The sequence below is a fragment of the Fusarium odoratissimum genome, assembly GCF_000260195.1.
Source record: "Fusarium odoratissimum NRRL 54006 unplaced genomic scaffold supercont1.1, whole genome shotgun sequence".
NCBI lineage: Eukaryota > Fungi > Ascomycota > Sordariomycetes > Hypocreales > Nectriaceae > Fusarium > Fusarium odoratissimum.
This window is the reverse complement of record NW_022158687.1, coordinates 233,401-258,610: the sequence shown is the minus strand read 5'-3', so window position 1 is coordinate 258,610 and position 25,210 is coordinate 233,401. Positions and strand designations below refer to the sequence as shown.

General features: G+C 48.6%; 10 protein-coding genes and 1 non-coding gene across 12 annotated transcripts; 6 read left to right on the top strand and 5 right to left on the bottom strand.

Moving 5' to 3' along the window:
• Window positions 1-998: 998 nt before the first annotated feature.
• On the top strand, window positions 999-3,037 carry FOIG_00114 (uncharacterized protein; the record flags this gene model as incomplete). The annotated part of the gene is made up of 7 exons (XM_031196112.1): window positions 999-1,301; window positions 1,388-1,480; window positions 1,537-1,584; window positions 1,630-1,823; window positions 1,871-2,035; window positions 2,088-2,273; window positions 2,326-3,037. Exons 1-7 carry the CDS (start codon window positions 1,068-1,070, stop codon window positions 3,035-3,037), a joined length of 1,632 nt encoding a protein of 543 aa, XP_031071879.1. The 5' UTR covers window positions 999-1,067.
• A 1,092-nt stretch (window positions 3,038-4,129) lies between these two features.
• On the top strand, window positions 4,130-5,248 carry FOIG_00113 (uncharacterized protein). The gene is made up of 2 exons (XM_031196111.1): window positions 4,130-4,689; window positions 4,740-5,248. Exons 1-2 carry the CDS (start codon window positions 4,276-4,278, stop codon window positions 5,091-5,093), a joined length of 768 nt encoding a protein of 255 aa, XP_031071878.1. The 5' UTR covers window positions 4,130-4,275; the 3' UTR covers window positions 5,094-5,248.
• On the bottom strand, window positions 5,123-6,355 carry FOIG_00112 (uncharacterized protein). Its single transcript, XM_031196110.1, has 3 exons — window positions 6,156-6,355; window positions 5,521-6,107; window positions 5,123-5,473 (listed from the first exon to the last, which is right to left on the bottom strand). Exons 1-3 carry the CDS (start codon window positions 6,269-6,271, stop codon window positions 5,286-5,288), a joined length of 891 nt encoding a protein of 296 aa, XP_031071877.1. The 5' UTR covers window positions 6,272-6,355; the 3' UTR covers window positions 5,123-5,285.
• A 704-nt stretch (window positions 6,356-7,059) lies between these two features.
• FOIG_00111 lies at window positions 7,060-7,131 on the top strand. Its single transcript has one exon. It is a non-coding gene; the product is annotated as a tRNA-Asp (tRNA).
• A 1-nt stretch (window position 7,132) lies between these two features.
• Window positions 7,133-10,584, bottom strand: FOIG_00110 (striatin Pro11). The gene is made up of 3 exons (XM_031196109.1): window positions 9,712-10,584; window positions 7,827-9,662; window positions 7,133-7,778 (listed from the first exon to the last, which is right to left on the bottom strand). Exons 1-3 carry the CDS (start codon window positions 10,085-10,087, stop codon window positions 7,519-7,521), a joined length of 2,472 nt encoding a protein of 823 aa, XP_031071876.1. The 5' UTR covers window positions 10,088-10,584; the 3' UTR covers window positions 7,133-7,518.
• A 92-nt stretch (window positions 10,585-10,676) lies between these two features.
• On the bottom strand, window positions 10,677-12,432 carry FOIG_00109 (DNA-repair protein complementing XP-A cells). Its single transcript, XM_031196108.1, has 3 exons — window positions 12,157-12,432; window positions 11,450-12,098; window positions 10,677-11,399 (listed from the first exon to the last, which is right to left on the bottom strand). The coding sequence occupies exons 1-3, from the start codon at window positions 12,238-12,240 to the stop codon at window positions 10,984-10,986; spliced, it is 1,149 nt and encodes a 382-aa protein (XP_031071875.1). The 5' UTR covers window positions 12,241-12,432; the 3' UTR covers window positions 10,677-10,983.
• Window positions 12,433-12,506: 74 nt separating this feature from the next.
• On the bottom strand, window positions 12,507-13,711 carry FOIG_00108 (uncharacterized protein). The gene is made up of 3 exons (XM_031196107.1): window positions 13,455-13,711; window positions 13,215-13,375; window positions 12,507-13,152 (listed from the first exon to the last, which is right to left on the bottom strand). The coding sequence occupies exons 1-3, from the start codon at window positions 13,472-13,474 to the stop codon at window positions 12,758-12,760; spliced, it is 576 nt and encodes a 191-aa protein (XP_031071874.1). The 5' UTR covers window positions 13,475-13,711; the 3' UTR covers window positions 12,507-12,757.
• A 99-nt stretch (window positions 13,712-13,810) lies between these two features.
• FOIG_00107 (uncharacterized protein) lies at window positions 13,811-15,548 on the top strand. Its single transcript, XM_031196106.1, has one exon. The coding sequence runs from the start codon at window positions 14,424-14,426 to the stop codon at window positions 15,294-15,296; it is 873 nt and encodes a 290-aa protein (XP_031071873.1). The 5' UTR covers window positions 13,811-14,423; the 3' UTR covers window positions 15,297-15,548.
• Window positions 15,549-16,539: 991 nt separating this feature from the next.
• On the top strand, window positions 16,540-18,378 carry FOIG_00106 (uncharacterized protein). Its single transcript, XM_031196105.1, has 2 exons — window positions 16,540-17,324; window positions 17,429-18,378. The coding sequence occupies exons 1-2, from the start codon at window positions 17,202-17,204 to the stop codon at window positions 17,927-17,929; spliced, it is 624 nt and encodes a 207-aa protein (XP_031071872.1). The 5' UTR covers window positions 16,540-17,201; the 3' UTR covers window positions 17,930-18,378.
• Window positions 18,379-18,405: 27 nt separating this feature from the next.
• Window positions 18,406-19,423, top strand: FOIG_00105 (uncharacterized protein). Of its 2 annotated transcripts, XM_031196104.1 has the most exons (2): window positions 18,406-18,650; window positions 18,753-19,423. In XM_031196104.1, the coding sequence occupies exons 1-2, from the start codon at window positions 18,581-18,583 to the stop codon at window positions 19,106-19,108; spliced, it is 426 nt and encodes a 141-aa protein (XP_031071871.1). In that variant the 5' UTR covers window positions 18,406-18,580; the 3' UTR covers window positions 19,109-19,423. The 2 variants fall into 2 exon arrangements, with proteins under 2 accessions (XP_031071871.1, XP_031071870.1); XM_031196103.1 differs by having other exon boundaries at window positions 18,488-19,312.
• Window positions 19,424-19,741: 318 nt separating this feature from the next.
• On the bottom strand, window positions 19,742-22,320 carry FOIG_00104 (uncharacterized protein). Its single transcript, XM_031196102.1, has 3 exons — window positions 21,250-22,320; window positions 21,033-21,195; window positions 19,742-20,980 (listed from the first exon to the last, which is right to left on the bottom strand). Exons 1-3 carry the CDS (start codon window positions 21,518-21,520, stop codon window positions 20,467-20,469), a joined length of 948 nt encoding a protein of 315 aa, XP_031071869.1. The 5' UTR covers window positions 21,521-22,320; the 3' UTR covers window positions 19,742-20,466.
• Window positions 22,321-25,210: the final 2,890 nt, after the last annotated feature.

Sequence of the window (25,210 nt, the reverse complement as noted above, 5' to 3'; positions counted from 1 at the left end):
AGAGTGTAACACGACAATGCAGAGTAACTTGGCGATCTTCGAGTATTTATCACGGCGTTATAGCATGGTATTGCGCAATGTCGGATCTCGTGGTTGAGGCCTTGGGGGTGGTGTTGAGTTGGCGCAATTCCTGGGGATGGGTCACGCAATATGACTATCACTCGGGGTTATCGACACGGAGTATCGATGTCTCGGATATCGGTCATAACTCTTTAGAAGTTCTAAAGGTCTATAGAATAAGTTTTGTAGGTATTATAATTATATGTGGCTCAAAATTCAAGAGTTGCAGTTGTCTCAAATATCTCTATCGTCGGGAAATGGCTATATAACAGTCTACCGCAGCAACTCGATATCAACTATCCGTACAAATGCCCCGTAACACTTCCAACTACCGAACCATGCCAAGTCCGAATATTTCTCCATAAAGTAGCCTAAACATTCTCGTTTCACGGCATCTCGGTCGGATCACCCAGTGATTGGTCCCTATCGCGAGCACGTCATGCCTCTATTCTCATAAGATAGGACAAACCTCCGAACTCGACCATCACTAGTTCCAAAGCACCCCATCTCTTGTACCAATTGTAAGCTTAAATCTCTTGACTTATCGAGAGGTCTTTATTGGTTCTTTGGTTGTGGCTCATGGTCTGGACCGAACCCCCAGGTTTAACAAGAGCTGCTGTATCTTGATACCTTGGCTGACTCGATTCAGAATCCCAGCGTTGTAGTTTATCCTGGAGGCGTCGATTAACCCTGAACCGGCTGGTCATGCCCAGGAAACACACGTTCGCCGAGTCCTGAGGTGATTTCCGTAGTCCATCGCGACATTGATAACCCCCGTGTCTTCTCATAGAGGCATCCCAGGCAGCATGGGGGCAGTACTGTAGAGTGTTAGATCAATTTCTAAAAGAATTGGACTTGGTAGGGGAGATGCCAGCCTTTATAAGTCCAGCCCTGCACCACACAACATCACATCATGTTCGACATCTCCGCGGCCCTATCTCTTATTCTCTTTCTCCGAGGACTTACTTGCTCTCAGTTGTTACTAGTGCTTCCCACTAAGATCCAAAATGGCTGCCGTTGGAGACTCCAAGGGGGTCATCGGCAAGACTGACTCTGAGGATCAAGGTCGTTTTGACAGTGGTGATGAGACTGCCAATTCGTCAATCGAGCACCCCTTCTCGGATCCAGAGATCGCGGATCGTTGGAGAAAAGTGTATGAGAATGCGCAATACGAGAATCGACATCGGTTTGATCCAAGTTTTACTTGGACTGCTCAGGAAGAGAAGAAGCTTGTTAGAAAGGTACTTTGCTCTTCCGCAAGAGACTTATACTACTATCATTATATGGCCTTCTGGAAGCCAGTTGACTAACATGCGCTTGTCTCTAGATTGACTTCCGCATCTGTCTCTGGGCATGGGTCATGTTCCTGTCCCTAGACTTCCACCGACGAAACATCAACCGTGCTATTTCCGACAACATGGTAAGTTAATTCCCCGATGAATCTGGGGTGAAGTCTTGACTAATAGTTTCTTTTAGTTGCCCGAAGTGGGCATGAACACTAATGATTTCAACTACGGCCAAACTGTAGGTCTACCCCTGCTCAGCTCGGCACTTCGACTGACCATTTAGATCTTCCTTGTGTCCTTCCTCTCAGCTGAACTCCCCAGTGGCTTAATTAGCAAGAAACTTGGTGCCGATAGATGGATCCCGTTTCTCATCTGCAGTTGGTCACTTGTTGCGGGTTCACAAGCTGCGCTGCACAGTAGGGGTGCTTATTTTGCTATCAAGGCTCTTCTGGGTCTTTTGATGGGTGGATTCATTCCGTAAGTCATCCGCACCCCGGCATGATAATAGCGACTAACAGAGATAGTGATATTGTTCTTTGGCTCACTTACTTCTACAAGTCCAATGAGCTACCCATCAGACTGGCTTTCTTCTGGACTGCCCTGAGCACTAGCAACATTCTAGGCTCTCTTCTCGCAGCTGGTATCCTTCAGATGCGAGGCGTCCTCGGCTGGGGCGGTTGGCGATGGCTGTAAGTACTAATGCTTGTCAACTTGGGAATCTCAAGCTCACATGGCTCTTAGATTCCTCCTTGAAGCTATTGGCACTTTCATCATCGGTCTCTTCTCTTGGGTTCTCATGCCTCCCGGTCCCTGCCAGACCAAGAGTTGGTTCCGTGGTAAGAATGGTTGGTTCAATGAACGTGAAGAGTACATCATGGTGAACCGACTCCTTCGTGATGATCCTAGCAAGGGTGATATGAACAACAGGTACGCTACCTCCGAGGCACCAACTATGCTCATGGACTGACACCTTTCACAGAGAAGCTGTCAATCTCTCCAAGCTCTGGAAAGCCGTCAAGGACTGGGAGCAGTGGCCGCTCTACATCATCGGCCTCATGGTGTACATCCCTCCCGCTCCCTTCAACACCTATCTCTCCTTTATCCTACGTCAAATCGGCTTTTCCGTCTTCGAAGCCAATCTTCTGGCTATTCCATCTCAGTTCCTCTACGCTGTCAACTTACTCATCATCACCTGGCTTTCCGAGCGGGTCAAAGAACGAGGCATGCTATCATCCCTCTCCAACATCTGGATCTTCCCATGGGTTCTCGCCCTCGTCGTCCTTCCTGGCGATATATCCCCTTGGGTTCGATACGCTCTCATCACAGGTCTTCTGAGTTACCCGTACTGCCATGCTATTCTCGTCGGTTGGAACGCCAAGAACAGTAATAGTGTGCGCACGAGGGCTATCAGCGCTGCCCTGTACAATATGTTCGTCCAGACTGGTAACATTGCTGCATCTAACATCTTCCGCGAAGACGATCAGCCCCTGTACAGACGAGGTAACAGGGTCATTCTTGGCATCACATCTGCAAATATCGTCTTATTCTATATCGTCAAGGCGTTCTATGTCTGGAGGAACAAGGTCCGCGATGCGAGATGGAATGCTTTGACAAAGGAGCAACAGCAGGATTATATCCTCAACACTACGGATGAGGGTCAGCAGCGTTTGGACTTCAGATTTGCTCACTAGGCGAGGGAATGTTTCCCACTGACTCATACCAAGTTTCGTCTTGAAGGATTTCCAAGACTTCAGTTTTGGTAGAATTCTATGATGAGAAAATCAAGATTGTAATTGGTACCAAACTTGTGCTCTCGACTGAAACCCCAGGATGCTTAGTAAAGTGGAAGCAGCGTGTGGCGGTCTTCAGGGTATTGTAATAACATTTCATGACCTCACATGACATGCCTGATTAAGGACATCCATGGAGCCATGAAGCAATTAAGGAAAGCTGATGAGAGACGGTTGGCCAACGCCGTGGCTATTTGGCTGAAGCCCCTAATAAGACATCAACAGGATACCCTCTCCCGCCACATGAAGTAAGTCACCACCAGACTATCCACATAAAAGCATTATTAGAAATCCTTGGCGCCAAACGACACCACTATTGTGCGCGCTTCCACAGTCGCCCAGGGTTTCGGAACGAGGAAACACGCCCAGTGACGATCAAGATCTCGAAACACAATAGACGACTCAAGCAATTGTAGGGAAAACAGTTAGCACTGAGACTAGAAGAAATCGAAGGGCCACAGACGTCGTATCATGTGCCGGATACGTGCTGGGGTCGGGGTTGGCGATAGGAGACAACATTCCGAAGTCCCTGGGCCAACTATTGTAGGCGTACACTTACAAAGATCACCAGTCTCTTGGTGTGTAAGTATTCGAATGGCTTGTGGTTAGGTTGCGCCACAGGAACGCCTTTGGTTGTGTCAAGTCTTTGTCTCAGATGTTGAAGATACGGGAATAGTCTCAGATGAACCACTTGTGAGGGAGGTGAGACATTCTACAACACAGCACAATTCAGTCTACGAACGCAGCTACACAAACTCCTTCTAACTATATCATATATATTGCTTCCTTTCTACTCTACATGATATTCAGTATCTTCAACCAGCCCCTTAAGTTCAATTCCACATCCGCTGCATCGAGTCTAGTCCAGGAACAACTGGAATTTTGCCACGGCCACCATCAAAGGCACGCAAATCTAGAGCAACAATAGCTCAAACTTACATGTCAATCCTCAATATGATTTGAGTTTTCCACGAGTGATCGACTTGACGGTCACAAGGGTATAAGATGACGAGGTCCTCCCGTTTGCGGATGCCATGTCTCAGTCTCTCTTTAACCACCACTCCACAAACTTGAAACTCCTGATCTTTTTAGATCAATTCCACTCTCTTTAAAATAAAAGCTGTGGTTCATCATACAAAATGAAGGCTTATCTCGCTCTCTCTATCCTGGCTTGTGCCATCTCAACTACAGCTAAAAACATCCACCGCAGGGCTGACGGTTTTCTTCCTGCCGCTGGTATTCCCAAGGGTGGATATAACGCTTACGGAGGAAATTATGACCATCCTGAGACGAACAAGTATCAGCCTGTTGGGCAGAAGCAGGCTTCCAGCTCGGGTGCTACCAATACCGGAGGCAAGAAGGCGGCTACGCAGAGTACAAAGTGCATTTCGAAGAGCAAGCTTGAGTCTATAGTCAACAAATACGTCTCGACTTTCTCTGGTATCACCGATGGTGGAGCGTTGGCCAAGACTATTTTCGAGGAGGACGTCAAGTTTTACTCCCAGTCCATCTGGTGGACTTCATCATCCTCCAAGATTAACAAGTACGCCAAGGTAAACATATCCTCACCTTTCCATCGCACCTATCAGGCTAACAGTTTCAGAACGATGACTTTCCTCCCATCTACAAGAATCGCAAGGAACTCATCGAAGGCAACACTGAAAAGACCAACGACCCCAGCGCCTTCATCAAAGGACCCATCGCCTACGGCTGCAACTCTTTCACCTTCTACTGGAAGGGCGACTTCGAGGTTCCCAAGGGAACTCGTCGTGGTCGCGGCAACGGTATCGACATGGTGTTCTTGAACCCTGAGACTGGAAAGGTCAAAAAGGCGTACTCTGAGTACAACACCCTCAACCAGGTCTACAACTGGGGCGCTCATATCACTTGGTCCAAGGATGATGTCTGCTGTGATTGCCCTGTGGTGTTTGATCCTAAGTGCAAGTGCAAGAAATAAACTTGGGGATTTTTGTAGTATAGCTGGTCTGGGATAGAGGAAAAGGCGTTAGGTTCTTTATTTAGGCTTGGTCAGGGGTGAAGTTAGATCGGCGTTGATGCATATACACAATCTTTACATACGAAAGACATATTCTCATTCGAACTTCTATTCACGCCCGCCGCGGGTAATCGTACATATGTGTCTGTTTGTCTAAAGCCGGCTTGATAGCTTGGGCTCATCGTCCAAAAAGATATTGATCAGCTTGGAAAAGTCATCCGCATATTGATACAGGAATCCATGCCCAGAATCAGGGTACAAGTGTAGTTGCGCTTGGGCATTCTTCAACTTCTTCCATATCACAATGCTGTTCTCTGTAGGCAGCAGAAGATCCTCGCTTCCTACTCTTGTGTTAGTGCTTTGCAACTTTGACACCCACTCGACTTACCATTTGCAATCAGAACAGGGATACGAAGCTCCTCCAACCGATCATAAGACGCATCCTTAGCCTGCTTCGGATCCATAAACTTTGCAAAAGCAATTCCCTGCCGACGAGCATTCGCAGGGTCAACATGATCAGTTCTATCCTTTCGTGCATTCGTGATTCTCTTCCAAGCAGCGTCACCCGCGGCTCTGCTCTTATCGGAAGTGTTGAACATGCTCATCAAGAAAGCTTCCTTGTGCTCTTCCTCTGTCTTGGCAGCATTGAGGGCATTGAATGCTTTCAGAGAAGGCGCTGGTACTACACCTTCGCCTGTGCTGGGCATAGTTCCGCAGAGGATGAGACGGCGGACAAGATCCTTTCCGTTGAGGGCGACGAGCTGAGCGACACAGCCGCCCATGGAGAATCCCATCACATCAGTCTTGTTGACGCCGAGTGCACGGAGGACGTTGATGTAGTATTGTGCCCATTGCTTGTATTGCTTGGGGACTTCGCCCTCAGAGCGCCCTACGCCTGCGTTGTCAATGGTGATGATGGGGCGTTTGGCCGCGATGGGGTTTATAAGAGCTGGATCCCAATGGTCCATTGTTCCCCTAATATCGTCAGTTTCTGCCCGTAGCTCACAATTGAAGAGAACTCACCTAAAGTGCATACACAATGTGAGGGGTACGCCTTGTTTCGCGCCGAAGCGCCTGTAGGCGAACTTGATGCCATCTACAGTGATGAACTGATCTTGAGCTGTTTCATATGTCGACATTTTGAAAATGTTTATGAGTCTAAAGTTCTCATTTCTGAATGTCAGCAATTTGGAAGCTGCTGTATAAGTTCAATGAAGATGCCGAGGTCCATCGGCTTTGACGTCAGGTGATCCATGATCCGGGGAACCTGGTCAATGTTTGAATACTTTCCTGATTGGGAAGTTTCACCAAGTCTCAGTGGCAGAAGGGAAGAATAGAGTTGACTTCAATGTTCTCAGGCTGATCTCAATGTAACTCACACAGATAACATGGACAAGCTCTTAATGCCTAATAGCAAATAAACAGAGTTCTTAATTACTTGTGAATGATGTTTGATGCACAGCCCTTGTAGAGTAGTTGAGCGATTGCGTATCCTTGTTGCTACTCGCTTGATGGCGGAAACCCTGCGTTTGGATGAAATTTACTAAACTCAAGTCCCACCAAAAGTCAACTGAAACCAAAGGCTCATTGGTACCTCGTCAAAAATTTACAAGTTAATGGTTACAGCTCATGGCATAAGCTATCATGCTTGACGGAGACTGCATACCCTAGACCGTAAGGTCGAAAGTCACAATCAGCACGACGTTTACAAAACCGAAGGTATGTAAAGTAAAAAAGACACCCCACTACAGTATTTGCCTGCCTCAGATAGCTCTGAGCGTCTAAAATACTGGCAGCACAGGTTCAACGACTCATCAAGACAGGCATGGGCTACTGTCTAATTGGAAGTTGACTTGATATACTGTATTATCGTCATCCTCAGTATAACCCCTCTCACTACAGCAGGCTAAGCCTGTTTAGGAAAGTGTCTTCCGTAGTATAGTGGTCAGTATGCAAGCTTGTCACGCTTGAGACCCGGGTTCAATTCCCGGCGGGAGAGATCCAGCCACCTGCGATACGCAGGTCTTCTTTTTTGCATTTTTCTCATCACCCATTCATTACGTTAGATCACTAGCTAGTTAGCTACCTGATCTTTTTGCCATCAAGAATATCTTACTATGAATACACTCCGTGATGATACTAGAAGTAAAGATAAGCCACCACTAAATGCCGGGTATCGACGAGTAGTATAAATAAGCGAAATCACCCTCCTCCAGGACCAACACGTACAGATACTATGACACTTGGGTTTCCCGTCTCGTTGCTGAGCTCCCCAATCCAACTGCTACAATATCATGGTCCACCAAGCAACAATGCACCATCCGTACCGTTAAAAAAGAAGTTCCTCCATATCATGACATACATACATGTAAAGCATCTACCACCATTATCGTGCAAACACCTTTACCACGCCGTCGCCGCCAGCGCTGACTACCCACTTACCATCTTGACTCCATACACAGGCGCAGATGCCTTCGCCCCGCATCACGCGGTGGCTTGTTACTTCTTGCGTGCAGGTACGCTTCTCAAGACTCCAGAAGCGGAGTGAGGCGTCATGACCGGCGCTGACGAGTTCACGACCGTCGGGGCTGAGGGAAAGGCTGGAGATGGCATCGGGGTGAGCAATCATGTTATATGTACATTGACCTGAGAGATTGTTAGTGTTTGTCATTACTCGTAAGATAAGAAACTTACCGCTGTTGGCATCGAAGAACCGGATGAAGCGGTCTTCGTGGCCAGAAATGATAGTCCCCTCAACACCTGAGCCAGCCATTGATCGTCCACCTCCAGTAGCACCTGCGCTAGCATCTTCCTCACCTATGCTACCACTGTGGTTCTGATTAGCCTGATCAAGACCGATTGTCGTCGCCACAACAGCGTTGACACTGGTCTTGTTAGACTGATCATATGTTTCAAGGCTGTCCATGTTGCCGATTTGTTCAGCGGTTCGGGTATCATAAACGATAATGGCGGCATCTGAGTACGAGACAACGAACGACTCTCCAGTGGTACCCAGAGGTGTGATGCACGTCGGACTGGCGGTGGAGCCGTCAGACCTCGAGATGTTGTGTACAAGTGTATGGTTGAAGGGCGAGTTGGAGGCGATAGTAGGTTGGGGAGTATTGGAGAATCCACTGCCGGAGCTCATCGAGTTACCACGGACTCTACCTCCGCGACCGGTCATGGCTCGGTTCGTTCCAGGTTGTGGTGAGCTCAGCTGAGGAGGTGCGCTCACTGACCACAAACGAACACTGCCGTCTGCAGCACCCGAAACAACCAAAATTCGATCCGTGCTACCGTAAGGACTTGAGCTTCCGAATATTTGACCAAGAGTTGCTGGTAGAACACAGATAGCCCAGACAGCATCAGTATGTCCTTCAAGAGTCGCCTTAGGATCGACTCTTCCACGCTCCCAAACTCGAATGGTCGCATCTTGGCCGCCGGAGAATATCCAGCCGTCGCCTTGTGCGCGACCTCCAGTTGAGAAATTCGGCGAGGGTGACCACGATGTCAAACACAGAATTGCTCCTGAGTGACCACGGTGCGTAAAGTTGGCTGTAACATCAAGGTCTGACGCTGTGTGCGCAAGACCACCAGGGTGACCGTCTAATCGAGGAATGTGGAAGCGCTTGATCATACCGTCATCTCCTCCAGTACAGATTTCTGGCTCGCCTGGGCTACCGCCTCCAGAGAAAATTATTGTGCGAACAGTGTCGAGATGACCTCGGAGTCCAAATCTGAGCTTGAAATTACCACTCTCAGCTTTTTGGGCAGCCAAAGCTAGCTCATGATCGGCACTTCGTCTTCTAGACATAGAGCCTTTTCGTCGGTGGGAGCTGTCTCGTCTGCTTGGCGACTTAGGGAGGTTATCAGCGGTAGGGAAAGCATCGGTATCAGGGCGGTTAGGTTGAGAATTGGGCTGGGAGTTTCCAGGTTCAGGGAATGTGCCCTCAGGGAACTCCCATCCATCGTTCTCAGGTTGTGCAGAGTGTTTCTCTCTAAGTTCAGCGGAATCATCCATTCCGCCTAGCACTTCTGCCGCATGGTTTGCTTGTGACATGTGATCTTCAACCGGTCGGGATGTTACTGACACAGGTGCGGGCCAGTCATTAGAGTTTTGATACATGACGGGTGGATGCTCGGACCGCACCATTGGCTGAGGCTGGTGTTCTTGCTTCTGGCCAAAGTGCTGCTGCTGGTTTTGACCATGAGGCGCATGATTCTGCTGAGATACCCTCGAGTTCATTTCTTGAGCGTGATTCTGAGCATTTCGTGTTGGTAGCTGGAACTGCTGCTGGGGAGCTGGCATGCCAAACGCCTCGACTTCCCGCAGATCCTCCATGATCGGTAGCGGGGGGGATTCTCGAGGTGGCTGCGGGTTCGCGGGGGTAATCATAAGGTACATAAATTCGGATTGGCATTGGTCAAGGAACGTCTTGAGATCTTGTCGTTGAGCTTCCTCGTCACCTCTGTCGAGCTTCTCATAGTTAACGCCATCGACACCGGGTACGGGCATATCCTCCAAAGTAGCTGGAACAATGTTAGTATTAAAAAGTCGACAAAAAGGGGCATTGCTCACATCTCAGCTTCTCTTGTATCTTAGCAGCCCGATCATTCTTAGCCGCCGTCTCTGCATCAACGGCTTCCTGCCCCTGAAGCTGAGCCGTCTGCTCCTTGACCTTTCGCTCCAGCATAGTCACATATTTCCTCAGCACGCGTTGGGTGGCATCCGCCCTCCGCGCCTGACCCTCAAGGTTGGCGATGCGGCCCTTCATCTCCTGCTTCTCAATCTCCCACGAGTTCCTATCGCGCTCATGTCTGTGCCATTCTGTCTGCAGGAATCGCATGACGCCCTGGAGGGTGTACTCGGTGGCCTGGGGGATGTTGGAGCCATTGCCCTGCATCATAGGCCCCATCTCCAGGCCGCCCACGCCGTTGCCAGCATTAGGGCCCATCGCGGCGCGCCTCTATCAATTGGGCGGGTGCATGGAGATTCGAGTCGGTTTGGGAGATATGGCGATGGAGGCGAGCGAGTGCCGGTTTCAAAGTCGGACAAGCTCGGTGCGGTTGATGGAGCGTGATGTGATGTGACGAGGCCAGATGTTGGAACTTGGAAGCTCCTGCGCGAAAGATACAACGAGCCTTGGCACGTGTTGTCGTCTCGGTGAAGATTCGGTTCTGGACTATCTGAATAGACGTCGAATCGGGATATCGTGGTTTGCTTTCTGTCGATAGAAAGTAAAAAAAATTGAGCGTCGGGTCGTGTGCTGCTAAGAAACCAAGCTTGCCAGTCTTGGTCGGGTACTTTGAGGTCGGGTGTGTCTGTCTGTTGTGTTGTCCTGTGTGGTGCCCTGTACCTCCACGCTGCTAGTTGGTGCTATCCTCTGTATTGACGCTTTGCCGCTGAGATTTTGGCCAATCAGCGTTGAACAAGCTTGACTTTGGAAATGGATGTGAGGCTGTCAGGCATCAACTTGGAACCCCTGGCTAAGGGTGCGGATCACCGATACAGGGACCGATAATCAACAGGGAATTTCAGCTCCTATCAAAAGCAAAATTTGATGGCAAACAATGCCTTTGTTTGTGTCTTATTTTAGCGCTGGTTTTTGTAAAGTTAATCCTAAGGAGTCCTTAATTGGATGCAGGACGGTGGAACATTGTGACGAAGATTGAATTCGTTACCCAACACCAGTATACTCCTGAATCAAGCTCTTGTTTGATATACCAATCACAGCAAAGTTTAGTTGATTCTATGCCTGATGATCCTTGAGCCTGGTTAGGCCTACCAAAGTGCTCGCATCGTCATAACTCCCAACTCCAAACCCAAGGCTCAAACGATAATATGATGGCATCAAAATTCTAGCTCTTCAACCTCCATACCACAATCAACACATGTCTTGACCGTCATCCCATCCTCATTCTCAACCGTTCTTCCCCATTCATGGACATGCCGCCCACCTCCTATTGCATCACCAAACTTGCTGGCACCCGACTTGCTCAAATTGCCAGCCTGTCTGCGAAAAGCATCCGTTCGTGTCTTTTTCTTCAGATCAAGTAGCTTCTCTTTGAACTTGGCTTCCTTGCGAGCTTTCTTTTGTGTCTCTCGTCGCTCATACTCTGCGTCTAAAGCCTCTGATGACCCCCACTTCGTCTTGATCGCGTATTCTTCTACTTGGCATCGAAGGAAGAGCATCATGTCGTGCCAATGGGATTTGTGAGGGTTTGGTTTTGAGAGATGTGGTAATAACTCAGGGTCTCGTAGCTCGGCTATTTCATGTTAGCGATGACAGCCCGAAAACTTGAGTGGAACAACTCACGGTCTGTAAGCAGATAATCCTCCTTGCACTCAGTCTTGGTCAACAACGAGTACTTCTCTGGATATTTCTCCTTGCACTTGTTGCAAACGCAGATATGGAAGACCTCTTCCCAGACAAAGTCGATCTCCAAGCTCTTGCAATCCTGGCACTTCTTTCGTGTCTCGTCGTCCGCAAGCACGCTCAGCCCAGGCTCGAAAGGACCTGCCTTGAGCCTCTTCAAGTTCCGTATCAGCTGCAATCTCTCCCACTCTTGAACGCTCATGTGCTTCGGTCGCTGGTCATCCTCAGATTGTCCAGGCTTCTTGCCGCCCAGAGCATAGTTATGCGGATCATCTTCCGTCGATAAGAAACCACCCTTCGTATCTGTCATGGCGCTCATGTTGTAATCGACGAACTTTGTGAACTTGCGCGCCGGCCGCAACGCCTCCTCATCGCCTTTGTTACGTCCATCTCGATTTGTTCCCTTAGAAGCATCTGCTGTAGAGATAGAGCTGTACGGTCGCTTTCCGTCGGCAGTTTTCGAGATGTAAACGTCTTCTGTTGGTACAAAGCCTCCGGAGCTCTTGGGGATTTCGGGTGCGGTGCCGGTCGCTCGTTGTTCGGCTTCACGCTGGTCTCGGATCGCCTTTGCGCGGAGTCGGTTCTCTTCCTAGATACAGGTCAGTATCTCTAGAGAATAGACATATTTACTCCGGGACTTTACATACTATGCGCTTCGTAACTTCTGGGGTCGGCGGAGTGATTGTGGGTGCAGGCTTTGTTGCCCGAGGTGGTGTAGACGGCCGTTCCATGATGAGCGATCGGAGTGGAGATCAAATACCAAAAGAACAATGCGAAGAGAAAGACAGCTGGCTTCGCCACGAAATCACAATACAAGTGAAAAAGACGAAGTTAGAGAGAAAAGGGCGATTGCAGTCGTCAAGAGAGAAGTTTGACTCAGGGTCCTCGATGACGGCGATGGGTGGCGGAGGGGCGGATTGTCGCGATCTAGAAATCTGAATTATGGCACCAATTTACACGAGAAAACGTGACTGCAGCCTACGCAAACTTTCAACATTCACCAAAATGTACATGGCTTTTGAGGTTATAATCCCCAAGTCCTCGTAATAATCTTCATGATTTTCTACATTAGATATCATTTCAAGAAATTGCTCAATATGCCCCAGTTCCTTGAATCTGACATTCGCCACAAGCAAATACTTTTGCGAGCCATGACACCTGTATTATAGTACAACCAAGGTCTATCACAACCCTAGCTTACGGTCCACGCTATCCTCCAAAGCTGGAATTCGTTTCAGAAGTCCTAGCTTACTCCTCCTTGGCACCACCACGGCCAGCGCGCTCAGCAGCCTCGACGGCCTTCTTGTCGCTCTGGGCGGGGCCACCCTGCATGGCGCTCATGAAACCCTGGGGCTGCTTGAAGGGACGCTTGAGGTCACCGGCGGCAGGCTGGCCAAAGATGTGGATCTTGACCATGTTGTTCTCGAAGGCGCTCTTGAGGGGGATGATGCTCTGGATGAGGAGAGGGTTGGTGTACTTCATGTAGATGTGCATGAAGGCCATCATGGCGATACCCATAGCCTGGCCACGGAAAGCGGTGCGGATCTGCTGGTTATCGTAGGCGTGGATGGTGGTGGTCACGAGCTTGCCCTCCTCAGTGGAGCCCATGGGGGCGGGCTCGACATACTTGAGAGTTGTGAGGTCTATGAAAGCTCATGTTAGCATTGCGATGCTTCAAATTGCCTCAGGAGAGAGGTTATCGTACCCTTCTTCTTGTTGATCTTCAGCTGGGTGTAGAAGTAGAGAGCAGCAATGATGACGTTGCTGGCGAGGTAGACGGCGCGAACAACGTTGAGCACGAAGGGATCATCGAAGGGGACGCGCTTCGACACCTGCATCATGCCCAGGATGATGATCAGGTTGGTGCTATCGCAAATGTCAGCATTCTCTTCTTTGCGCCACCAGATAATCTGCGCGACAAGCTGTCGCGTGGAGGACCACTTACATCTGAGGAGAGAGAGCCATCTTGATTAATGAGCTGAAAACACCGGTAAGGATTGAAGAGAAGAAGTAAGGAAAGAGAAAATGGCAAGGCCAAAGGATTTGGAGGTTGATGAGAATAGAGTATGAAGATGGTTGCAAAGATTAGAGTGCGGGATGAAATGGAATGAACATGTCTTTGCTGGCCTTTTGGAGAGTGGCCTCCACCTTGTGGCTTTTGCCGCACCCTTAGCCCCCTTTGGCCACTGTGGGGAAGCTGCCCGCAAACGACATGAGACAAGACCATTGGCTTATCTCGAATTTTATGGGACTTTATCTCAGGTTGTGCCCCTAATTTTCATAAGTCGGCCTCCGTTGCGTCCCCGAGCCTCATTGCGCCATTCATTCTTCCGACTTCCCATTGCTTCCATTTAGGATTTGGTTTAATCAAACAAAATCGACCTGCCATCTTGGGACCCGCGTAAACGTGAAAGACCCGTTTCTATTTTCTCTCAAAAGGCCTAGTTGCCCAGGCCTGAACAGCCTCAGCACATATGACCTTGCGGAAGCCCGGAACCTGTGTAACTGAAACCTTTGACTGGTTTCTTTGATGAAAGCGGAACGACTCGACGAGTTATGCTGAACAACCATGAGCATATCTTTGAACATTGTTCGAGTGAACATTATGTTGAAAGACGGGAATTGATGGACAAAGAGTACTCGATGTTCTCAATACGAATTGCACAAAGTAGAGTCGATGTTCTCGATTATTGTTCAGTCGAAGCTATGTTCACTTCCAAGGTTGACCCTATGGGCCGACCTTCAAGGTCGCCATGATGGACTCGTCAATCGACTACATATTTCTTTAAATAAGGTACTTTCACGAACCTTTTCTACACTCACAGACTCAGTCTTCCACGCAAATCACAGAGCCAATTCACCTCAAACCAAACCGTGACTTAAATCAGGTCTGTATACCGAATCAAAGCCCAACATGTCGTACTCATCACAACGTTACGATCTTGACGCTGCGGCAGCTAGGAAGCGAAACTCCGTCTGTTCGAACCATGGTGCTTACAGTGACTATGACCGGCGTCGCAACAGCAGGTCCTCAAGTAGTCGAACTTCTGACTCGTACTCACGCAGGTCTGGCGAATTCGAAATGCCTTACGATATGAGGTGGGAACAACAACATCATCATCCCAGGAGAGATCAGAACCTGCGCCCGAGAAGGGGCTCAGCTTCTTGCCCAGTATTGGACGATTACTCTCATTTGAACAGAGAGCGCCGTGCGAGCAATGACCGACGACGCCCTCGCTCTGACAGAGGGCGGGATCGTTCGCCACAGGAGGAGATCAACACAATGCTCAACAGTGGTCGGGCACCAAAAATCAAGCGAGGTTCAACCTATGGTACTTACATCATGCCCCTCGACATGCAAGGACAGTATCAAACTCCGGACCCCACGAAATGTACTTGCAGATGTTGCCCCCATCCGACAGGTATCTCCCATAGCCACGATAACTATGGACATATGTCCGACGTGCATGCTACCAGTCAAAGCCGTTCGCATCCGCCCCACAGATATAACCGCAAGGGCAGGCCTATCTTTGAGGTATATGACAACACAAGGAATGGAATGCGATGCGAAAACAGTTTTTCGTTTACCATTTCAGTTAACCCCCGAGCATCATGTGATCGCATCGTGGCCTTCTTGGCACCCGACAAGCGGTATGCCAAGGTTCTAGTGCACTGGAATAACGGGACGGTGCAGAAGCTTGACAGCCATGTTCCGATGGGTGATCTTCTAGAATACGCAGAATATCTCGAGATCAGGGAGGTAAAGCAGGTGCGCTGGGCAGCTTGACTACCGGCGTATCATGATGTCAAGAAGGATGTAGATCGGGTGAAGTGGGCAACCTCACAATTGGCGCGGGCGCCAGATGTGAAGATTGAAGGTGGTAGAGGAGACATTTTGTGGAGATTGATGGTTGAAGGGTGAGCAGTAAGACACGGATGAATATGATGATATCGGCGAGTGTAAGAGTAGTTTTGGATAGAAAAACACAAATATACGAGAAAATATACTCTGAGGCCTGCATCGTCAAGTCCCATGATACTGCAGTGATGAGGGGACTCCAAGAATGACAGCCTCAGCCTCCACAGTCTGCCTAAATTCAAACCATCACACGTAAAACCCACCACTCATGTAACATGCCGTGCCGTACAAGGCTGATACTGGAGTATCATGTCAATCTTCTATATTATCACTCACAACTGCTGTCCAGTACAGTACGTAGCTCTGCCACCCCCATCACCGTTGACATCGACTCACCGTGCCCTCCCTGAAAACCTCATGCAACCACTTTAAATCGTATTTTGTTGTAATTTCGTCGTTGTGTCTAAATAACCTTGTGATGCACCTGATAAAAAGTCCGGCTAGAGGGGCAGTGAGTCAAGCCTCGGTGTCTTTATGGCATGATAATACCATATTGTAGTCTCGATTGGGGTTAATGTTATGACGTTCAAGGGTTCGCTTGTCGGTTCGCTGCCGACTGTGGAGGCTTTTGCCTAAAATTGCGGCGTTGCCTTTCCCCACGGCCGGGACTAGCAACCAACAACCAACAGACAATTGCTCAGTTGGAGCAACTGTAGCTGTTTTACATCATATGTTGTAGATCAAAGGATGCAAGGCACCCGGCAGACAGCAAAATGGGATTCTTACTGGCATTGGGTTGTGGGAAAAGAGGATACATAGCCTTGAACGTGGCAATCGATAAGCGCCCAATGGAGGAATTGGGGGCCCTGCATGCAGTGCTACACTATTCATACTATCAATATATACAGGCTGGACTCTAGAACTCTTGTTTCCAGGGCAGACGCAGACACAGCCACACAGGGTTTGAACATCGTCGCACACATGTTTCTCTTATTCGACGGATATGCTCGTAGGAATTACTCCAGCCTTCTTAGCCTCCTCCTCCAGGCACAGGTGGAGTTGGACCACTCATATCGCAGGGATCTCACGAGTTTCCACCTGAACTCAACTAAGGTAGACCGGGTCACTTCGACTCCCTGCATTACATAACCTCACACGAGAGATAAACCACCAAAAGAACGCTACGGAACTAAACAACTCAGTAAAATCAGGCAGCCTAGATTCTAAAATAGAGGAACAACGTAATCAACGCACTCAAAAAATACGTCACCTATGCAAAAACTGCTCCTGAAGGAGCCGGCATGACTAGTGCGGTGTGTGTCGTGCAAGGGACACCACTTAGACGGAGACCCGGAGCATCATATAGATCGGAGACAGGGGTGCGCTCGACCAACTGCCCTTTACCTAAACCAAACCGACCCAAAAGGTATCACATCCCATGGACGGGAGCCTGGCAGTGCGGCTCGGCACGATACCTCATGCCCACAGTGGAAAATGGGGTCCGCGATAATGGGCTCGCTCACTACAACACTCTGTTGGATTGGATTGGATCGAGTCCGTTGTTGCCTATAAGACCTCTACCTTGTCCACGGACGTTCTTATACCAGGTGCCTCGGGGTTTAAAAACGCCACGAGATGCTTTCCATTCAGGCAGAAAATAAAGATCAAGACACACAAGTTCCATCCAAGCATATCTACACTTGAGCCGATATCAATCAGTTGCAAAATTCAGTTGCCTATTACCACCTCTCTTATCCCTTCTCGCCAATCGTTCTATGGGCCACCTAGGACTCGCTCACTTATACTTGTCCGTTATCAGAAATAGCAATAGCCATGTTTGGTACTTGGAAGTACGATCCTGAGACGGATGAGGTCCAGAGCGTTCGCAATGGCTTCGACCCTGTCACGGCCCGCTCCAGTTCCCACCAGGCATGCGATCGCTGTCATGAGAAGAAGGTACGTCTGCAGAAGCATTGGCTAGCCCAACAAGGCTTTCTAACGCCAAGATCTTTGCTCGCCCTTTTCGCTTAGAGCTTATTTGCTGACAATATCCTGTATAGCTCAAGTGCAGTGGAGACAAGAATGGCTGCGAACGATGTCGGAGCAATGGTCTCCGCTGCGAGTACACACGCTCCGGCTCCAAGTCTTCCAAGAAGAAGAGTAGTCCTCGCAAGTCCAACGACGGCGACAGTCCATCGAGCTCAAGCTCCCGACGAGGGGGCAGCTCTTCCAAGCGCTCTAGCAAGCATCACGGACACTCGTCTCGAATAGTCACCTCGGGAGAGGAAGCAGGGGGTGTTCTGAGCCAGTTCGACTTCTCACAGCTCAGCCCTGAAGATGGCTTCGACCTCAACTTGCTCTCGAGCGCTGATCAGAGCGCTGGAGGCTATGCCACGGCTGGACCCTCGGGAGACCAGTACAACATGCAAGCCTATGACACAAACTACCAACAGTGGGATGCATCAGGATACTCGCAGGGCTACTCCAATGAAGCCTGGGGCGGCGAGTATGACCAGAGCGCTCACACCCATGATCCGCGATACTATCACAGCGGACGCTAGCCCTGGGGTAAGGCTGACTCGGGAATATCTTAACGACATCATGACGGAAAGTGTATGATTAAACTTTTTTCACTTCTCATTATACCCCGTTTTAATACTGTTCCTTTTCTTTCTTTTGTTAGAGGCATTGTTTAACAACCCAATTTCATGTTTATTACACTTACATAGAACACAACGCTTGGACGGACCGTCATTCCTTCTGATGGCAAGGCGTACACAAGCTATGAATATCGAATGTTTTGATCTCTGATGTTCGATATGACCTACCTGTTTCGGGTGATGATACTGTGGCGGAGCGCAAGAGCTAGAGCCCAAACCGAAACGTTTCGGCCCCAGAGCTAGGGGAATAAGAATAATAATAGAAATCACGAACCGGAATTAGCGTTTATGCGTCTGTTGGTACGGGGAAAAGATGACTTGTCCACTGCATTGCATGCTGACTCTCCTCGTGTCGTTGCTGTTGGAGGAGGAGACATGTGACCTTGCATTCTAGGTAGAAGTTGGAGTTGAGGTGCCTTAGTCATCATGCACGACGTCACAAATTGACCGGGGTAGCAGAAGAGCTCCAAATCTTTTGCATCACGACTCTAAGCTTATCGCTAAGCGCCAATTGCAACTGTTACATTTCTCACTTACATATAATTCGCAAAAATGGCGAATGTATATCCAGTAGCGGCGGTTAAATCAAAGTCTGTTTTTGACTATCTCAACGATTGGGGCAGTAAGTCACTCACTCCCTCACACTTACCATTCACACTTCCCAGTATCATTGAAAATGCCCTTGTGACTCAAGAAAACAAGTTATATACTGACAACAAAACAGCTGCATCTCTCCCTCCATCTCTTCTAGCAACCCTCATCACCGCTCTACACGCGCGGCCCCCATCCCTGCCCCTCTTCATCTTCACACCTCCGCTTCTGTTCTCGTCCTACCTCAACCTGTCCGGCTATCCAACCGGCAGTGCTGGTCTAACCGCTGCCTGGTCGGGACTTTACGTGCTGTTGGCTCTGCGACGACGTCAGCCTTTCCGTGGTCGGTTCTCGGTCCGAGGGGTCGTGCGTGGCACGGCTATTGGATTGGGGGCCGCGAACTGCGTTGCTGGTGGTTGGGTCTATGCTAATGGTGATTTTGAGAAGGACGAGAAGGCTAGAGTAGACAGGAACCGATGGGGGAACTAGGATTAGCGTTGTGTTGGCTGTATGATAGGTGTTGTACGATATGTTTGTTGTATGGGAGCGTGGATTGAGACTTTAGGAGCCGTTGGTCCGGCAGTTGGGTGTGTTGGTTATGAATGAAGATGCATATGCGTCACGAAAATGAACATTTTTCTATCAATTTCACATGGCCAGGATAACAAACTAACGCCAGCAAACCTCACAATACTGTAACTCTTCGCAGTGACTCACAAGTCATCTCCCATATATCTGAGACAAAGCAAATTTCTGCATAACATCTTCTCATAGTAGAAACTGCCGGTCATGAAGTTGCAATGCTTCAAGACAATGTCAGATCATAAAGCAACACGAATTTCGACAGGCATCGGGAACGAGCTTACCACCAACAATTGGTCGCAATACGAGACGGCGAGGCAGATTTACATAAACCGAAGCGACCCTGACATACATGATGAGCCCATCATCTAGAACATGCAGAATGTTCCTTTATAAGCTGGAGTGGTAATTGACTCTATTCCCATGTTGCTGTTGTGGCTGACACATGTTGCAGTGACACCCAAATATAGCATCACCAGCCTCAATCCTACCCAAGTGTGTTAGTAATGCTATCCAGAGGATGTCCAGAGGATTAGATGAGTCAGAACGATATATATTGAAGGGGTTGCGATGCTTTGCTATCGCATATAGGACTTGAGAAAGATAACTTGGGCTTCCTTTATCATTACGATGAGTGAGACCTCCATCTTTTAGCCCAAGGCATAAACTCAAGCTTATAGCTCTAATCACGGGAGCATTGTCAGCATCGCATGTGTTGGAACTCATAAGTGATAGCACTTTTTTCTTCTGCTATTTTACCCAACGCCCTGCTATCCAGGTATCATCAATAGGTATCTATTAATACAGTTCAAATACTGTATTCCAATGCGCCTTTTGCTTCTCCCATCACATCAACAAGCAAACACATGCCTCTGTCGAAAAGGGAAATCTCCAGCCCAAAGTCTAGCATTCAGTGCCTCTCCATCTCTTTAGAATAAAACGCCAGTCCGGAAGACATTCTCAGCCCTTGATTCGTCTCCCAAAACCCATACGGCCATTGCCGTCAAATGCATAGTAAGTCATGAGTAGAAAAAACCTCGACACATCCGGTTTTCGAGTGGTAAATATGAAATCCTTCTCTTGGTGGCTCAGACACGTCGTCGCTGTCTGCTGAATCGAGGTTGTTATAAGTAAAAGGGAAAGTATCGGTTGTACATGTGTAGTTTGTGAAAAGAGCTTTTTCGTGTTCGATTGAACTTTTCGGGGGGTGAGATGATCAAAGTTTTGTTGGGATGTCGTTATCAACCGTCGCCGACTGGCCAAGGTCAGAGAAGTAGATGGTCGGGTCTTGTCGCTGTGCTCAGTTTTGATCCTGACATGAAGAACAACAGCAAGACAAAAGCTGTGAGGAAGACGGCTCGAAAAAATGTGCGCGGTTGAAACCGACTGCGATTTTTATAGACGTCTTTTGTCACGTTGGGAATTGGATTCGAAATTCCCAAACTTGAGACCTGGAAGTCATCAAGATAGTTGACATCGCATTCACGGGCTTTTGGCTCGGCGTAGCTCTTGTACTCTGCCACGACGCTCTCGGCGTCCCAGCCGGCGATCTTTCGGACAACTCCGACAACGCATCCAGTTCGGTGCTTTCCGTGATTGCAGTGAATCAACAGAGGGTAATTTGACTTGTCGAGGACAATGCTGAGGATAGCTTTCATTGTGCCCAGAGGAATGGCCTCCTTCTTGGTACCCTTCATGTTGAAGACGACTTGTCGAATACCTTCACGCTGGACGAATGTCTCGAGATCGTGATCAAGTTCTTCTTTCCTGACAAGCGTGCTACAACAGGTTAGCGGCGATGCCAAAAACGCATCATAATGGAGGCACTAACACAATGGTCTTGAGGCCCAGACCCTTGAGGTACTCGAAATCGTGAGACCTAGGAAAGCTACTTCGGTAAACGCCTGGAATGACAACACCAAAATTGTGAGGTCGGCCATTGAAAGGCGCTGTGTAGTCGGTTGATTGTGATTGATATGCCGATGTAGAGGAGGCTTGACTTGGGTTAGAGATAGTTCATTGGGACCAGATTATCTAGTGCAACTTACCACTCGAATTACTTGTTCTTGAAGATGTCGATAGGGATGCTTCCATGTTGACGGCGGAAAGGCTTCCAGATCGGCTGATATTTGTGGCATCGCGGCCATTGAAGAGGGCTTCCTCTACTTCTTGCATCGTTTCCTCTCTTGTAGAGCTTCGAGAGCCCTGTCTTGAACGGAATTGCGTGCCGTTGGGTGTTTGTTGGCCTTCTCTGGTATGCGTGGGTTCGTCCACAAAGAGTCGTGAACTGCGTTTCGAAGTCATATTGTCTAGGGTCATACAGTCTTGTTCTGATGCTCTAGGACTAATTCGGATGACTTGGTGATGTCGCTGTGACAATACCGTGATGTAGATGGCTAATAGATCGGAAGAAGGAAGTAGGTAGGTAGGTTGAAGAGTGAGATTATCGTGGGGGAAGGCGAGTTGATGTTTGAAGGCGGGATAGACTTTTAAAATCGGAAGTTTCAAGTTGCAACGGTAGGTCGAATATGCAACCTATGTAGATGCAAGTGATGCAAGTGCTCGCGCGTTGCAAGTATCGGCTACAAGATTGTGGAATTCATTTTGGCGACAATGAGCTGAACAAGCAACTTCATTCGAGTCTGGATATGGGGTGGGAGGCACGAGATCAAGTATTCAAGCGTGGGGGGAATCCTTGCTCTGAAGCAGGTCCCAGGTAATTTAGCTTGGGTCTTTGACAGGAGCTCGGTCAAGGAGAAGGAGAAAGGTGGTGATGAAAGGAAGAATGGGGCGAGGCGAGAGAGGCCAAAAAAAGATGCTGGCTTGTCTTGCTTTGAAAGACAAGGCAAGGCTGTCGTGGATTCTAGTCTTGTCTTGTCTCGAACAAGGGTCCACCAACGGATGGATATGCAGTAAAATCCCGACGATGCCAGGGACTGGGATTACTGTAATCTGCTGGTGGTGCTGCCGGGCGGAGCGGAGAGGACTGCTCTCACTGATGAAAAAGCGAAAAAGGGCGAGGAGTGACCGTAGTCGACCAACACACGACAGTAAGCAAGGATTGTCAGTGGGAAAAATCTGGTGGTGGTGATGATGATGGTTAAGTAGGAGTGACCTGGTCAAGATGGGGGCGACAGAATAACAACCAAAAGTCGATGGGGGTGTAAGAAAGAGACACTGGGACGATGACGATATGTGTGATTGGTTCTCTTGGTGCGGACTATGCCCCAAAGGGAAACTCTATCGGCTGAGCTAAGAGGACGAGGTGTGTCGGGGGTAATTTATGGTGGCCCGCGACCGACACGGAGCAGCGAGTTCAGGGCTCTGGAGCCTCCATCACAAACTACACTCCACTGACACTCACTGAGATGGAAGCGAGAGTGAAAAGTCCGCTCGGAGATACACTGGCTTCACTAGAGTAACTGCTGACTGTACAGTTGTTCCAAGATCCATTGATTAACAATCGACTAGTCGTGACAACTCAAAGATCATCCTTTGATCAGAGACATTTTCCCACTTGAAAGACTAGACCAAACCCGGGTCTTGGTTACATCGCAGACGTAGCTGCACGAGTCTCAAAGTGAATATCGCATATCAATCTCCATTGAGCACAGCATGCATTTCTCGCACTCGACACGTTTGCGTTTCAAGGTTGTCAGTCTCCCCGCGTTACCAAAAACTCTATCCAACTCTGTCGTGTCATTTCACATGGCATGCTAATTTTGTGGCTCTCTCTGTGTGTTTCTCTCGGTTGTTTAATACAAAAGTTTATGCCATTAGCAACCTTTGGCTAGCTACCGTCCACAGAAGTTTGGGAGATTTGCCGAAGCGGGCTGGTTTCTCGGCCGTCGGCACGTAGCTTACATCCAAGGTTTACACATCCCACGTCCCCATCACGATGCATTTGCAATAGGTTGATGTCGCATGCTCAAATGAAAAAGCAGAAACCATCGTGAAAATAGGCTGTATGTACACAAGAGGCCTAGAACCTCTGGTCGCGCACCTCGAAGCCCTCGAGCCACATGGTGTCTCCAAGCCACACCCACTCTCTCAACCAATCTCACCCTCTTTTGGTAAAGACGATGACGGAGACGCACGTCCTTTGTGCAAGGTATCCCCCTGGTCGGGGCGCCTCTCCAGACGCGACAGCAACAGCTCAAAATATGATGACAGCATCAAGTAACGTTAACCGACTTCATTATTTTATGCGTTATACAGCAATACGCAAAGATAGCGCCTCTTTCTTTGTTTGTTTTACCCACACGCAGCGGAAGTCCGGAGCAACGAAGATCAACTTAGAGTTTCCTGCCTCAAAATGTAAGGATATTCGTGGGCTACCGCGCAAGGCACATTTTTGCTGTAGATCAATAAAGGGTGTGCTGCTGTTGCTAACGAGTGGATGTCTTCTAACAAAAGCTCATATGGATACCAATAAGCTTGTAGTATCTTGGACCCTTTTTAAACACAGACCGCCGCTCACCTTGGATCTGAACACGCCGGTGCTCGTTTGATGCCAGCTAAAAACTAGGTTGGTGTGTTGATCGCTTGAGCGACGCATCAGCTATTGAGGGGTAACGACAACGCAGCTTTTTTTTTTTTTTTTGGCTTGTGATTTACCTGTAACAAAGACGCGCTGTGTTTTGAAAGTTTGTGATATTATAAAAAAAGAAACTGTGTTGTGCGTGGTTATGGCGTTTAAGGTCTCCAAGTGATGTCAGTCTTTGGAGGCGAGGCACGAGGTGCGGGTGAGACACGGCGTCGATCTGTCATGCTCGAGGTCAAACCTCCACGTAGCACAAATACGTATACGTATATTCAATATGCATACCTAAGCTACCGCACCTGATATTCAGATCTTCACCTTATGAAACGTCTTGAAACCAGAATCCAGACGTCGCAGAGAGACAAACGTCAAGCTGTAGCTTTTGGGTTTCCCCGCGGAGTGCAACCAATGATGCACAGCTTAAGTTAGAGCTGTTTTTGGTAGAACTTGGCCCTCCAATGAGGTACTGAGTGTTTTATTTTGTCCACCTTGCTCAACACTTGTACCGAGCCAGCCCTGAACCATTGCCGCCACAGTGATCATCATTGTAGCTTGGCGGATTCGGCACAGTCGGGGGGCCTTGTGCATGTACAAGTCCCTGAAATGATGATCCATTCTGCATCATCGCATCCTTCTTTTTTGCCCTGCATGGCTATGGGCAAATGTGCATGATTTAATAATACAAAGATGTTAATATTGCCTGACGTCTTTTTGCTACAGGCCTTATTGAGTTGCATTTTGCTTGGGTCTCATAAGCTTTGGTGCTTCACACAAAATTTTAAAATATTTTCTAGCTGAGTGAGCTGAACTGAAATGGTCTGGTTGTAAGTGGCGGAAGCATGACGGCCGGACTCGACCGAACCACCGACCTGGCCGTAATTACGGCTGTATCGGATGTCTCCCGGCGTCGCTCTTAAGATACCGGCGTCAAATAGTTCTTGTTTTTCTGTGTTAGTAATGGAATATCGCAAGATTCTAAACCGATCTTATGCTCCGTGGATATTACCAATTCATATCTCCATCGTCCGCTATTCCCGATCGTCACGGGATTTTCCTTTCCTGCAACGCACCCTTTGAAGGTCTGGTCGACGTCATTGCTGCTTACGAGACTTGTTTCGTCTCACTCCAGCCTCAATATCAGCCTCACCTAACAGCCATAGTCATTGCATTCTTCACTTCGTTGCTATATCTGGATGCTTTGAGATTATTCAATGGTATGCTGCCGTAGAATGTGCATCGCCTGCTTACACGCGACATGTCGTTTGCAGATAATCCCCTGCCACCAATCAAGTTCACGGTTGACCTGGGCGTAACTTTAACTCATGGTCCGTGAACAGCTTGAAATGTTTCGCATCGCATCCAAGGTTCAAAGACTGGAAAGTGCTCGTGTGCCCATATCAATAAACTGACACGGATACGGCATCATCCTAGATCAGAGCAGGCCTCAGTATACCAGGCTCTTCCCT